Below are 16,105 nucleotides of genomic sequence, written 5' to 3' on the forward strand. Positions count from 1 at the left end.
TGTCACATACATGTTCCCTACTTTCTTCGCGGCTGACATATACATGTTCCCTCCTCTCTCCTCTGCTGACATATACATGTTCCCTCCTCACTCCTCGGCTGTCACATACATGTTCCCTCCTCTCTCTCGGCTGACACACAAGTGCTCCTTCCTCTGCCTGTACATGACACACACATAGATAGACATACACATACACATGGATTCATTGCTAAGAAAAGTTCAAGCTTGTTCAAATTAGAGTGACATCAAGAAAGCCCCGCCCCTGAGGAACAGCCTTTTTCCATTTTTTATTTTGTGTCAAGATTTATTGATAGAGTTCAGCATGACTTTTACCTTCATATTGAGGCCACGTCTGACATTGACCACCTCCATCAGGGTCTGAAAGGTGCCTTCTAAGTCTTTCAGGTTTCCCTGTTCATACAATATCCGCAGAGCGTGGAGCAACTCAACTCGTATTGGCCGCTGCATATGAACAACCCCATGCAGGACCCGGGCCTCAAATTCTGAATGTTCTACCTGCAACCAGGAGGGCGAAAACATGTCTGTAAACATTCACAAAAATGTTGTTCAATTGTCAGAACTGATGAAAAAACAATCCAATTGACTCAGCGGACCAATCGTCAGTCATTAGTACAATGCAAAGGATGCCATGGAAGAAGAGACACACAAGTCACCCGGGAAGAACGAGAGGTAGGAGAGGTAAGTGATCGGCAGACAAGGGGACATACATGTACATAAAAGAGAAAGATACAGAGAAGGTGAACAGAGAGGCATGGGGGGGGGGGAGATAGAGAGGGGTGAGAGAGAGAAGGAGGAAAAACCCTGCAAACTGGTCCCAGCTTTGTCTATACCAATCCAGACCCCATACCCTAAATCTATATGACATCATGCCGGTGTTCCTACTGAATGAGGAGGACCTCCTACTGCTGTCACCCACAGGGAGAGCATGGTGATGTTCATACTATATGAGGAGGACCTCCTACTACTGTCACCCACAGGGAAAGCATGGTGATGTTCATACTATATGGAGAGGACCTCCTACTACTGTCACCCACAGGGAAAGCATGGTGATGTTCATACTATATGAGGAGGACCTCCTACTACTGTCACCCACAGGGAAAGCATGGTGATGTTCATACTATATGAGGAGGACCTCCTACTACTGTCACCCACAGGGAAAGCATGGTGATGTTCATACTATATGGAGAGGACCTCCTACTACTGTCACCCACAGGGAAAGCATGGTGATGTTCATACTATATGAGGAGGACCTCCTACTACTGTCACCCACAGGGAAAGCATGGTGATGTTCATACTATATGAGGAGGACCTCCAACTACTGTCACCCACAGGGAAAGCATGGTGATGTTCATACTATATGGAGAGGACCTCCTACTACTGTCACCCACAGGGAGAGCATGGTGATGTTCATACTATATGAGGAGGACCTCCTACTACTGTCACCCACAGGGAAAGCATGGTGATGTTCATACTATATGAGGAGGACCTCCTACTACTGTCACCCACAGGGAGAGCATGGTGATGTTCATACTATATGGAGAGGACCTCCTACTACTGTCACCCACAGGGAGAGCATGGTGATGTTCATACTATATGAGGAGGACCTCCTACTACTGTCACCCACAGGGAAAGCATGGTGATGTTCATACTATATGAGGAGGACCTCTTACTACTGTCACCCACAGGGAGAGCATGGTGATGTTCATACTATATGAGGAGGACCTCCTACTACTGTCACCCACAGGGAAAGCATGGTGATGTTCATACTATATGAGGAGGACCTCCTACTACTGTCACCCACAGGGAAAGCATGGTGATGTTCATACTATATGAGGAGGACCTCCTACTACTGTCACCCACAGGGAAAGCATGGTGATGTTCATACTATATGAGGAGGACCTCCTACTACTGTCACCAACAGGGAAAGCATTGTGATGGTCATACTATATGAGGAGGACCTCCTACTACTGTCACCCACAGGGAAAGCATGGTGATGTTCATACTATATGAGGAGGACCTCCTACTACAGTCACCCACAGGGAAAGCATGGTGATGTTCATACTATATGGGGAGGACCTCCTACGACTGTCACCCACAGGGAGAGCATGGTGATGTTCATACTATATGAGGAGGACCTCCTACTACTGTCACCCACAGGGAGAGCATAGTGATGTTCATACTATATGAGGAGGACCTCCTACTACTGTCACCCACAGGGAGAGCATGGTGATGTTCATACTATATGAGGAGGACCTCCTACTACTGTCACCCACAGGGAGAGCATGGTGATGTTCATACTATATGGAGAGGACCTCCTACTACTGTCACCCACAGGGAGAGCATGGTGATGTTCATACTATATGGAGAGGACCTCCTACTGCTGTCACCCACAGGGAAAGCATGGTGATGTTCATACTATATGGAGAGGACCTCCTACGACTGTCACCCACAGGGAGAGCATGGTGATGTTCATACTATATGAGGAGGACCTCCTACTACTGTCACCCACAGGGAGAGCATAGTGATGTTCATACTATATGAGGAGGACCTCCTACTACTGTCACCCACAGGGAGAGCATGGTGATGTTCATACTATATGGAGGAGGACCTCCTACGACTGTCACCCACAGGGAGAGCATGGTGATGTTCATACTATATGAGGAGGACCTCCTACTGCTGTCACCCACAGGGAAAGCATGGTGATGTTCATACTATATGAGGAGGACCTCCTACTACTGTCACCCACAGGGAGAGCATGGTGATGTTCATACTATATGAGGAGGACCTCCTACTACTGTCACCCACAGGGAGAGCATGGTGATGTTCATACTATATGAGGAGGACCTCCAACTACTGTCACCCACAGGGAAAGCATGGTGATGTTCATACTATATGGAGAGGACCTCCTACTACTGTCACCCACAGGGAGAGCATGGTGATGTTCATACTATATGAGGAGGACCTCCTACTGCTGTCACCCACAGGGAGAGCATGGTGATGTTCATACTATATGGAGAGGACCTCCTACTACTGTCACCCACAGGGAAAGCATGGTGATGTTCATACTATATGGAGAGGACCTCCTACTACTGTCACCCACAGGGAAAGCATGGTGATGTTCATACTATATGAGGAGGACCTCCTACTACTGTCACCCAAAGGGAAAGCATGGTGATGTTCATACTATATGAGGAGGACCTCCTACTACTGTCACCCACAGGGAGAGCATGGTGATGTTCATACTATATGAGGAGGACCTCCTACTACTGTCACCAACAGGGAAAGCATTGTGATGGTCATACTATATGAGGAGGACCTCCTACTACTGTCACCCACAGGGAAAGCATGGTGATGTTCATACTATATGAGGAGGACCTCCTACTACAGTCACCCACAGGGAAAGCATGGTGATGTTCATACTATATGGAGAGGACCTCCTACGACTGTCACCCACAGGGAGAGCATGGTGATGTTCATACTATATGAGGAGGACCTCCTACTACTGTCACCCACAGGGAGAGCATAGTGATGTTCATACTATATGAGGAGGACCTCCTACTACTGTCACCAACAGGGAGAGCATGGTGATGTTCATACTATATGAGGAGGACCTCCTACTACTGTCACCCACAGGGAGAGCATGGTGATGTTCATACTATATGGAGAGGACCTCCTACTACTGTCACCCACAGGGAGAGCATGGTGATGTTCATACTATATGAGGAGGACCTCCTACTGCTGTCACCCACAGGGAAAGCATGGTGATGTTCATACTATATGGAGAGGACCTCCTACGACTGTCACCCACAGGGAGAGCATGGTGATGTTCATACTATATGAGGAGGACCTCCTACTACTGTCACCCACAGGGAGAGCATAGTGATGTTCATACTATATGAGGAGGACCTCCTACTACTGTCACCCACAGGGAGAGCATGGTGATGTTCATACTATATGGAGAGGACCTCCTACGACTGTCACCCACAGGGAGAGCATGGTGATGTTCATACTATATGAGGAGGACCTCCTACTGCTGTCACCCACAGGGAAAGCATGGTGATGTTCATACTATATGAGGAGGACCTCCTACTACTGTCACCCACAGGGAGAGCATGGTGATGTTCATACTATATGAGGAGGACCTCCTACTACTGTCACCCACAGGGAGAGCATGGTGATGTTCATACTATATGAGGAGGACCTCCAACTACTGTCACCCACAGGGAAAGCATGGTGATGTTCATACTATATGGAGAGGACCTCCTACTACTGTCACCCACAGGGAGAGCATGGTGATGTTCATACTATATGAGGAGGACCTCCTACTGCTGTCACCCACAGGGAGAGCATGGTGATGTTCATACTATATGGAGAGGACCTCCTACTACTGTCACCCACAGGGAAAGCATGGTGATGTTCATACTATATGGAGAGGACCTCCTACTACTGTCACCCACAGGGAAAGCATGGTGATGTTCATACTATATGAGGAGGACCTCCTACTACTGTCACCCAAAGGGAAAGCATGGTGATGTTCATACTATATGAGGAGGACCTCCTACTACTGTCACCCACAGGGAAAGCATGGTGATGTTCATACTATATGAGGAGGACCTCCTACTACTGTCACCCACAGGGAGAGCATGGTGATGTTCATACTATATGAGGAGGACCTCCTACTACTGTCACCCACAGGGAAAGCATGGTGATGTTCATACTATATGAGGAGGACCTCTTACTACTGTCACCCACAGGGAGAGCATGGTGATGTTCATACTATATGAGGAGGACCTCCTACTACTGTCACCCACAGGGAAAGCATGGTGATGTTCATACTATATGAGGAGGACCTCCTACTACTGTCACCCACAGGGAGAGCATGGTGATGTTCATACTATATGGAGAGGACCTCCTACTACTGTCACCCACAGGGAGAGCATGGTGATGTTCATACTATATGGAGAGGACCTCCTACTACTGTCACCCACAGGGAAAGCATGGTGATGTTCATACTATATGAGGAGGACCTCCTACTACTGTCACCAACAGGGAAAGCATTGTGATGGTCATACTATATGAGGAGGACCTCCTACTACTGTCACCCACAGGGAAAGCATGGTGATGTTCATACTATATGAGGAGGACCTCCTACTACTGTCACCCACAGGGAAAGCATGGTGATGTTCATACTATATGAGGAGGACCTCCTACTACTGTCACCCACAGGGAGAGCATGGTGATGTTCATACTATATGGAGAGGACCTCCTACTACTGTCACCCACAGGGAGAGCATGGTGATGTTCATACTATATGAGGAGGACCTCCTACTACTGTCACCCACAGGGAAAGCATGGTGATGTTCATACTATATGAGGAGGACCTCCTACTACTGTCACCCACAGGGAAAGCATGGTGATGTTCATACTATATGAGGAGGACCTCCTACTACTGTCACCAACAGGGAAAGCATTGTGATGGTCATACTATATGAGGAGGACCTCCTACTACTGTCACCCACAGGGAAAGCATGGTGATGTTCATACTATATGAGGAGGACCTCCTACTACTGTCACCCACAGGGAAAGCATGGTGATGTTCATACTATATGAGGAGGACCTCCTACTACTGTCACCCACAGGGAAAGCATGGTGATGTTCATACTATATGGAGAGGACCTCCTACGACTGTCACCCACAGGGAGAGCATGGTGATGTTCATACTATATGAGGAGGACCTCCTACTACTGTCACCCACAGGGAGAGCATAGTGATGTTCATACTATATGAGGAGGACCTCCTACTACTGTCACCCACAGGGAGAGCATGGTGATGTTCATACTATATGGAGAGGACCTCCTACTACTGTCACCCACAGGGAGAGCATGGTGATGTTCATACTATATGGAGAGGACCACCTACTGCTGTCACCCACAGGGAAAGCATGGTGATGTTCATACTATATGGAGAGGACCTCCTACGACTGTCACCCACAGGGAGAGCATGGTGATGTTCATACTATATGAGGAGGACCTCCTACTACTGTCACCCACAGGGAGAGCATAGTGATGTTCATACTATATGAGGAGGACCTCCTACTACTGTCACCCACAGGGAGAGCATGGTGATGTTCATACTATATGAGGAGGACCTCCTACTACTGTCACCCACAGGGAGAGCATGGTGATGTTCATACTATATGAGGAGGACCTCCAACTACTGTCACCCACAGGGAAAGCATGGTGATGTTCATACTATATGGAGAGGACCTCCTACGACTGTCACCCACAGGGAGAGCATGGTGATGTTCATACTATATGAGGAGGACCTCCTACTACTGTCACCCACAGGGAGAGCATGGTGATGTTCATACTATATGAGGAGGACCTCCTACTACTGTCACCCACAGGGAGAGCATGGTGATGTTCATACTATATGAGGAGGACCTCCTACTACTGTCACCCACAGGGAGAGCATAGTGATGTTCATACTATATGAGGAGGACCTCCTACTACTGTCACCTACAGGGAAAGCATGGTGATGTTCATACTATATGAGGAGGACCTCCTACTACTGTCACCCACAGGGAGAGCATAGTGATGTTCATACTATATGAGGAGGACCTCCTACTACTGTCACCCACAGGGAGAGCATGGTGATGTTCATACTATATGAGGAGGACCTCCTACTACTGTCACCCACAGGGAAAGCATGGTAATGTTCATACTATATGAGGAGGACCTCCTACTACTGTCACCCACAGGGAAAGCATTGTGATGGTCATACTATATGAGGAGGACCTCCTACTACTGTCACCCACAGGGAGAGCATGGTGATGTTCATACTATATGAGGAGGACCTCCTACTACTGTCACCCACAGGGAGAGCATGGTGATGTTCATACTATATGAGGAGGACCTCCTACTACTGTCACCCACAGGGAAAGCATTGTGATGTTCATACTATATGAGGAGGACATCCTACTACTGTCACCCACAGGGAAAGCATTGTGATGTTCATACTATATGAGGAGGACCTCCTACTACTGTCACCCACAGGGAAAGCATGGTGATGTTCATACTATATGGGGAGGACCTCCTACTACTGTCACCCACAGGGAGAGCATGGTGATGTTCATACTATATGAGGAGGACCTCCTACTACTGTCACCCACAGGGAGAGCATGGTGATGTTCATACTATATGGAGAGGACCTCCTACTACTGTCACCCACAGGGAAAGCATGGTGATGTTCATACTATATGGAGAGGACCTCCTACTACTGTCACCCACAGGGAGAGCATGGTGATGTTCATACTATATGAGGAGGACCTCCTACTACTGTCACCCACAGGGAAAGCATGGTGATGTTCATACTATATGGGGAGGACCTCCTACTACTGTCACCCACAGGGAGAGCATGGTGATGTTCATACTATATGAGGAGGACCTCCTACTACTGTCACCCACAGGGAAAGCATGGTGATGTTCATACTATATGAGGAGGACCTCCTACGACTGTCACCCACAGGGAAAGCATGGTGATGTTCATACTATATGAGGAGGACCTCCTACTACTGTCACCCACAGGGAAAGCATGGTGATGTTCATACTATATGAGGAGGACCTCCTACTACTGTCACCCACAGGGAAAGCATGGTGATGTTCATACTATATGAGGAGGACCTCCTACTACTGTCACCCACAGGGAGAGCATGGTGATGTTCATACTATATGAGGAAGACCTCCTACTACTGTCACCCACAGGGAGAGCATGGTGATGTTCATACTATATGAGGAGGACCTCCTACTACTGTCACCCACAGGGAGAGCATGGTGATGTTCATACTATATGGAGAGGACCTCCTACTACTGTCACCCACAGGGAGAGCATGGTGATGTTCATACTATATGGAGAGGACCTCCAACTACTGTCACCCACAGGGAAAGCATGGTGATGTTCATACTATATGAGGAGGACCTCCTACTACTGTCACCCACAGGGAAAGCATGGTGATGTTCATACTATATGAGGAGGACCTCCTACTACTGTCACCCACAGGGAGAGCATGGTGATGTTCATACTATATGGAGAGGACCTCCTACTACTGTCACCCACAGGGAAAGCATGGTGATGGTCATACTATATGGAGAGGACCTCCTACTACTGTCACCCACAGGGAAAGCATGGTGATGGTCATACTATATGAGGAGGACCTCCTACTACTGTCACCCACAGGGAAAGCATGGTGATGTTCATACTATATGGAGAGGACCTCCTACTACTGTCACCTACAGGGAAAGCATGGTGATGTTCATACTATATGAGGAGGACCTCCTACTACTGTCACCCACAGGGAGAGCATTGTGATGTTCATACTATATGAGGAGGACCTCCTAGTACTGTCACCCACAGGGAAAGCATTGTGATGGTCATACTATATGAGGAGGAGCTCCTACTACTGTCACCAACAGGGAAAGCGTTGTGATGGTCATACTATATGAGGAGGACCTCCTACTACTGTCACCCACAGGGAAAGCATGGTGATGTTCATACTATATGAGGAGGACCTCCTACTACTGTCACCCACAGGGAAAGCATGGTGATGTTCATACTATATGAGGAGGACCTCCTACTACTGTCACCCACAGGGAAAGCATTGTGATGTTCATACTATATGAGGAGGACCTCCTACTACTGTCACCAACAGGGAGAGCATGGTGATGTTCATACTATATGAGGAGGACCTCCAACTACTGTCACCCACAGGGAAAGCATGGTGATGTTCATACTATATGGAGAGGACCTCCTACGACTGTCACCCACAGGGAGAGCATGGTGATGTTCATACTATATGAGGAGGACCTCCTACTACTGTCACCCACAGGGAGAGCATGGTGATGTTCATACTATATGAGGAGGACCTCCTACTACTGTCACCCACAGGGAGAGCATGGTGATGTTCATACTATATGAGGAGGACCTCCTACTACTGTCACCCACAGGGAGAGCATAGTGATGTTCATACTATATGAGGAGGACCTCCTACTACTGTCACCTACAGGGAAAGCATGGTGATGTTCATACTATATGAGGAGGACCTCCTACTACTGTCACCCACAGGGAGAGCATAGTGATGTTCATACTATATGAGGAGGACCTCCTACTACTGTCACCCACAGGGAGAGCATGGTGATGTTCATACTATATGAGGAGGACCTCCTACTACTGTCACCCACAGGGAAAGCATGGTAATGTTCATACTATATGAGGAGGACCTCCTACTACTGTCACCCACAGGGAAAGCATTGTGATGGTCATACTATATGAGGAGGACCTCCTACTACTGTCACCCACAGGGAGAGCATGGTGATGTTCATACTATATGAGGAGGACCTCCTACTACTGTCACCCACAGGGAGAGCATGGTGATGTTCATACTATATGAGGAGGACCTCCTACTACTGTCACCCACAGGGAAAGCATTGTGATGTTCATACTATATGAGGAGGACATCCTACTACTGTCACCCACAGGGAAAGCATTGTGATGTTCATACTATATGAGGAGGACCTCCTACTACTGTCACCCACAGGGAAAGCATGGTGATGTTCATACTATATGGGGAGGACCTCCTACTACTGTCACCCACAGGGAGAGCATGGTGATGTTCATACTATATGAGGAGGACCTCCTACTACTGTCACCCACAGGGAGAGCATGGTGATGTTCATACTATATGGAGAGGACCTCCTACTACTGTCACCCACAGGGAAAGCATGGTGATGTTCATACTATATGGAGAGGACCTCCTACTACTGTCACCCACAGGGAGAGCATGGTGATGTTCATACTATATGAGGAGGACCTCCTACTACTGTCACCCACAGGGAAAGCATGGTGATGTTCATACTATATGGGGAGGACCTCCTACTACTGTCACCCACAGGGAGAGCATGGTGATGTTCATACTATATGAGGAGGACCTCCTACTACTGTCACCCACAGGGAAAGCATGGTGATGTTCATACTATATGAGGAGGACCTCCTACGACTGTCACCCACAGGGAAAGCATGGTGATGTTCATACTATATGAGGAGGACCTCCTACTACTGTCACCCACAGGGAAAGCATGGTGATGTTCATACTATATGAGGAGGACCTCCTACTACTGTCACCCACAGGGAAAGCATGGTGATGTTCATACTATATGAGGAGGACCTCCTACTACTGTCACCCACAGGGAGAGCATGGTGATGTTCATACTATATGAGGAAGACCTCCTACTACTGTCACCCACAGGGAGAGCATGGTGATGTTCATACTATATGAGGAGGACCTCCTACTACTGTCACCCACAGGGAGAGCATGGTGATGTTCATACTATATGGAGAGGACCTCCTACTACTGTCACCCACAGGGAGAGCATGGTGATGTTCATACTATATGGAGAGGACCTCCTACTACTGTCACCCACAGGGAAAGCATGGTGATGTTCATACTATATGAGGAGGACCTCCTACTACTGTCACCCACAGGGAAAGCATGGTGATGTTCATACTATATGAGGAGGACCTCCTACTACTGTCACCCACAGGGAGAGCATGGTGATGTTCATACTATATGGAGAGGACCTCCTACTACTGTCACCCACAGGGAAAGCATGGTGATGGTCATACTATATGGAGAGGACCTCCTACTACTGTCACCCACAGGGAAAGCATGGTGATGGTCATACTATATGAGGAGGACCTCCTACTACTGTCACCCACAGGGAAAGCATGGTGATGTTCATACTATATGGAGAGGACCTCCTACTACTGTCACCTACAGGGAAAGCATGGTGATGTTCATACTATATGAGGAGGACCTCCTACTACTGTCACCCACAGGGAGAGCATTGTGATGTTCATACTATATGAGGAGGACCTCCTAGTACTGTCACCCACAGGGAAAGCATTGTGATGGTCATACTATATGAGGAGGAGCTCCTACTACTGTCACCAACAGGGAAAGCGTTGTGATGGTCATACTATATGAGGAGGACCTCCTACTACTGTCACCCACAGGGAAAGCATGGTGATGTTCATACTATATGAGGAGGACCTCCTACTACTGTCACCCACAGGGAAAGCATGGTGATGTTCATACTATATGAGGAGGACCTCCTACTACTGTCACCCACAGGGAAAGCATTGTGATGTTCATACTATATGAGGAGGACCTCCTACTACTGTCACCAACAGGGAAAGCATTGTGATGGTCATACTATATGAGGAGGACCTCCTACTACTGTCACCCACAGGGAAAGCATGGTGATGTTCATACTATATGAGGAGGACCTCCTACTACTGTCACGCACAGGGAAAGCATGGTGATGTTCATACTATATGAGGAGGACCTCCTACTACTGTCACCCACAGGGAGAGCATTGTGATGTTCATACTATATGAGGAGGACCTCCTACTACTGTCACCCGCAGGGAGAGCATGGTGATGTTCATACTATATGAGGAGGACCTCCTACTACTGTCACCCACAGGGAGAGCATGGTGATGTTCATACTATATGAGGAGGACCTCCTACTACTGTCACCCACAGGGAAAGCATGGTGATGTTCATACTATATGAGGAGGACCTCCTACTACTGTCACCCACAGGGAAAGCATGGTGATGTTCATACTATATGAGGAGGACCTCCTACTACTGTCACCCACAGGGAAAGCATGGTGATGTTCATACTATATGAGGAGGACCTCCTACTACTGTCACCCACAGGGAAAGCATGGTGATGTTCATACTATATGAGGAGGACCTCCTACTACTGTCACCCACAGGGAGAGCATGGTGATGTTCATACTATATGGAGAGGACCTCCTACTACTGTCACCCACATGGAGAGCATGGTGATGTTCATACTATATGAGGAGGACCTCCTACGACTGTCACCCACAGGGAGAGCATGGTGATGTTCATACTATATGAGGAGGACCTCCTACTACTGTCACCCACAGGGAGAGCATGGTGATGTTCATACTATATGAGGAGGACCTCCTACTACTGTCACCCACAGGGAGAGCATAGTGATGTTCATACTATATGAGGAGGACCTCCTACTACTGTCACCCACAGGGAGAGCATGGTGATGTTCATACTATATGGAGAGGACCTCCTACGACTGTCACCCACAGGGAGAGCATGGTGATGGTCATACTATATGGAGAGGACCTCCTACTACTGTCACCCACAGGGAGAGCATGGTGATGTTCATACTATATGAGGAGGACCTCCTACTACTGTCACCCACAGGGAAAGCATGGTGATGTTCATACTATATGAGGAGGACCTCCTACTGCTGTCACCCACAGGGAAAGCATGGTGATGTTCATACTATATGAGGAGGACCTCCTACTACTGTCACCCACAGGGAGAGCATGGTGATGTTCATACTATATGAGGAGGACCTCCAACTACTGTCACCCACAGGGAAAGCATGGTGATGTTCATACTATATGGAGAGGACCTCCTACGACTGTCACCCACAGGGAGAGCATGGTGATGTTCATACTATATGAGGAGGACCTCCTACTACTGTCACCCACAGGGAGAGCATGGTGATGTTCATACTATATGAGGAGGACCTCCTACTACTGTCACCCACAGGGAGAGCATGGTGATGTTCATACTATATGAGGAGGACCTCCTACTACTGTCACCCACAGGGAAAGCATGGTGATGTTCATACTATATGAGGAGGACCTCCTACTACTGTCACCCACAGGGAAAGCATTGTGATGGTCATACTATATGAGGAGGACCTCCTACTACTGTCACCCACAGGGAGAGCATGGTGATGTTCATACTATATGAGGAGGACCTCCTACTACTGTCACCCACAGGGAAAGCATGGTGATGTTCATACTATATGAGGAGGACCTCCTACTACTGTCACCCACAGGGAAAGCATGGTGATGTTCATACTATATGAGGAGGACCTCCTACTACTGTCACCCACAGGGAAAGCATGGTGATGTTCATACTATATGAGGAGGACCTCCTACTACTGTCACGCACAGGGAAAGCATGGTGATGTTCATACTATATGAGGAGGACCTCCTACTACTGTCACCCACAGGGAAAGCATGGTGATGTTCATACTATATGAGGAGGACCTCCTACTACTGTCACCCACAGGGAGAGCATGGTGATGTTCATACTATATGAGGAGGACCTCCTACTACTGTCACCCACAGGGAGAGCATGGTGATGTTCATACTATATGAGGAGGACCTCCTACTACTGTCACCCACAGGGAAAGCATGGTGATGTTCATACTATATGAGGAGGACCTCCTACTACTGTCACCCACAGGGAAAGCATGGTGATGTTCATACTATATGAGGAGGACCCCCTACTACTGTCACCCACAGGGAGAGCATGGTGATGTTCATACTATATGAGGAGGACCTCCTACTACTGTCACCCACAGGGAGAGCATGGTGATGTTCATACTATATGGAGAGGACCTCCTACGACTGTCACCCACAGGGAGAGCATGGTGATGTTCATACTATATGAGGAGGACCTCCTACTACTGTCACCCACAGGGAGAGCATAGTGATGTTCATACTATATGAGGAGGACCCCCTACTACTGTCACCCACAGGGAAAGCATGGTGATGTTCATACTATATGGAGAGGACCTCCTACTACTGTCACCCACAGGGAAAGCATGGTGATGTTCATACTATATGAGGAGGACCTCCTACTACTGTCACCCACAGGGAAAGCATTGTGATGGTCATACTATATGAGGAGGACCTCCTACTACTGTCACCCACAGGGAGAGCATGGTGATGTTCATACTATATGGAGAGGACCTCCTACTACTGTCACCCACAGGGAGAGCATGGTGATGTTCATACTATATGAGGAGGACCTCCTACGACTGTCACCCACAGGGAGAGCATGGTGATGTTCATACTATATGAGGAGGACCTCCTACTACTGTCACCCACAGGGAGAGCATGCTGATGTTCATACTATATGAGGAGGACCTCCTACTACTGTCACCCACAGGGAGAGCATAGTGATGTTCATACTATATGAGGAGGACCTCCTACTACTGTCACCCACAGGGAGAGCATGGTGATGTTCATACTATATGGAGAGGACCTCCTACGACTGTCACCCACAGGGAGAGCATGGTGATGTTCATACTATATGAGGAGGACCTCCTACTACTGTCACCCACAGGGAGAGCATGGTGATGTTCATACTATATGAGGAGGACCTCCAACTACTGTCACCCACAGGGAAAGCATGGTGATGTTCATACTATATGGAGAGGACCTCCTACGACTGTCACCCACAGGGAGAGCATGGTGATGTTCATACTATATGAGGAGGACCTCCTACTACTGTCACCAACAGGGAAAGCATTGTGATGGTCATACTATATGAGGAGGACCTCCTACTACTGTCACCCACAGGGAAAGCATGGTGATGTTCATACTATATGAGGAGGACCTCCTACTACTGTCACGCACAGGGAAAGCATGGTGATGTTCATACTATATGAGGAGGACCTCCTACTACTGTCACCCACAGGGAGAGCATTGTGATGTTCATACTATATGAGGAGGACCTCCTACTACTGTCACCCGCAGGGAGAGCATGGTGATGTTCATACTATATGAGGAGGACCTCCTACTACTGTCACCCACAGGGAGAGCATGGTGATGTTCATACTATATGAGGAGGACCTCCTACTACTGTCACCCACAGGGAAAGCATGGTGATGTTCATACTATATGAGGAGGACCTCCTACTACTGTCACCCACAGGGAAAGCATGGTGATGTTCATACTATATGAGGAGGACCTCCTACTACTGTCACCCACAGGGAAAGCATGGTGATGTTCATACTATATGAGGAGGACCTCCTACTACTGTCACCCACAGGGAAAGCATGGTGATGTTCATACTATATGAGGAGGACCTCCTACTACTGTCACCCACAGGGAGAGCATGGTGATGTTCATACTATATGGAGAGGACCTCCTACTACTGTCACCCACATGGAGAGCATGGTGATGTTCATACTATATGAGGAGGACCTCCTACGACTGTCACCCACAGGGAGAGCATGGTGATGTTCATACTATATGAGGAGGACCTCCTACTACTGTCACCCACAGGGAGAGCATGGTGATGTTCATACTATATGAGGAGGACCTCCTACTACTGTCACCCACAGGGAGAGCATAGTGATGTTCATACTATATGAGGAGGACCTCCTACTACTGTCACCCACAGGGAGAGCATGGTGATGTTCATACTATATGAGGAGGACCTCCTACTGCTGTCACCCACAGGGAAAGCATGGTGATGTTCATACTATATGAGGAGGACCTCCTACTACTGTCACCCACAGGGAGAGCATGGTGATGTTCATACTATATGAGGAGGACCTCCAACTACTGTCACCCACAGGGAAAGCATGGTGATGTTCATACTATATGGAGAGGACCTCCTACGACTGTCACCCACAGGGAGAGCATGGTGATGTTCATACTATATGAGGAGGACCTCCTACTACTGTCACCCACAGGGAGAGCATGGTGATGTTCATACTATATGAGGAGGACCTCCTACTACTATCACCCACAGGGAGAGCATGGTGATGTTCATACTATATGAGGAGGACCTCCTACTACTGTCACCCACAGGGAGAGCATGGTGATGTTCATACTATATGAGGAGGACCTCCTACTACTGTCACCCACAGGGAGAGCATGGTGATGTTCATACTATATGAGGAGGACCTCCTACTACTGTCACCCACAGGGAAAGCATGGTGATGTTCATACTATATGAGGAGGACCTCCTACTACTGTCACCCACAGGGAAAGCATTGTGATGGTCATACTATATGAGGAGGACCTCCTACTACTGTCACCCACAGGGAGAGCATGGTGATGTTCATACTATATGAGGAGGACCTCCTACTACTGTCACCCACAGGGAAAGCATGGTGATGTTCATACTATATGAGGAGGACCTCCTACTACTGTCACCCACAGGG

General features: G+C 48.2%; 1 protein-coding gene across 1 annotated transcript in view; it reads right to left on the minus strand.

Annotated features, from left to right (window-relative positions):
- The window catches only part of LOC149440263 (uncharacterized), a 65,928-nt gene that overhangs the window by 35,589 nt on the left and 14,234 nt on the right, over positions 1-16,105 (minus strand). The window contains exon 4 of the mRNA XM_089658845.1: positions 334-516. Coding sequence (XP_089514971.1) covers positions 334-516 — 183 coding nt within the window. The remainder of the gene's footprint in view (positions 1-333; positions 517-16,105) is intronic.

Source organism: Staurois parvus, unplaced genomic scaffold (genome assembly GCF_062004578.1).
Source record: "Staurois parvus isolate SC_StPar_1 unplaced genomic scaffold, SC_StPar_1.0 ptg001099l, whole genome shotgun sequence".
Taxonomy (NCBI): Eukaryota; Metazoa; Chordata; class Amphibia; order Anura; family Ranidae; genus Staurois; species Staurois parvus.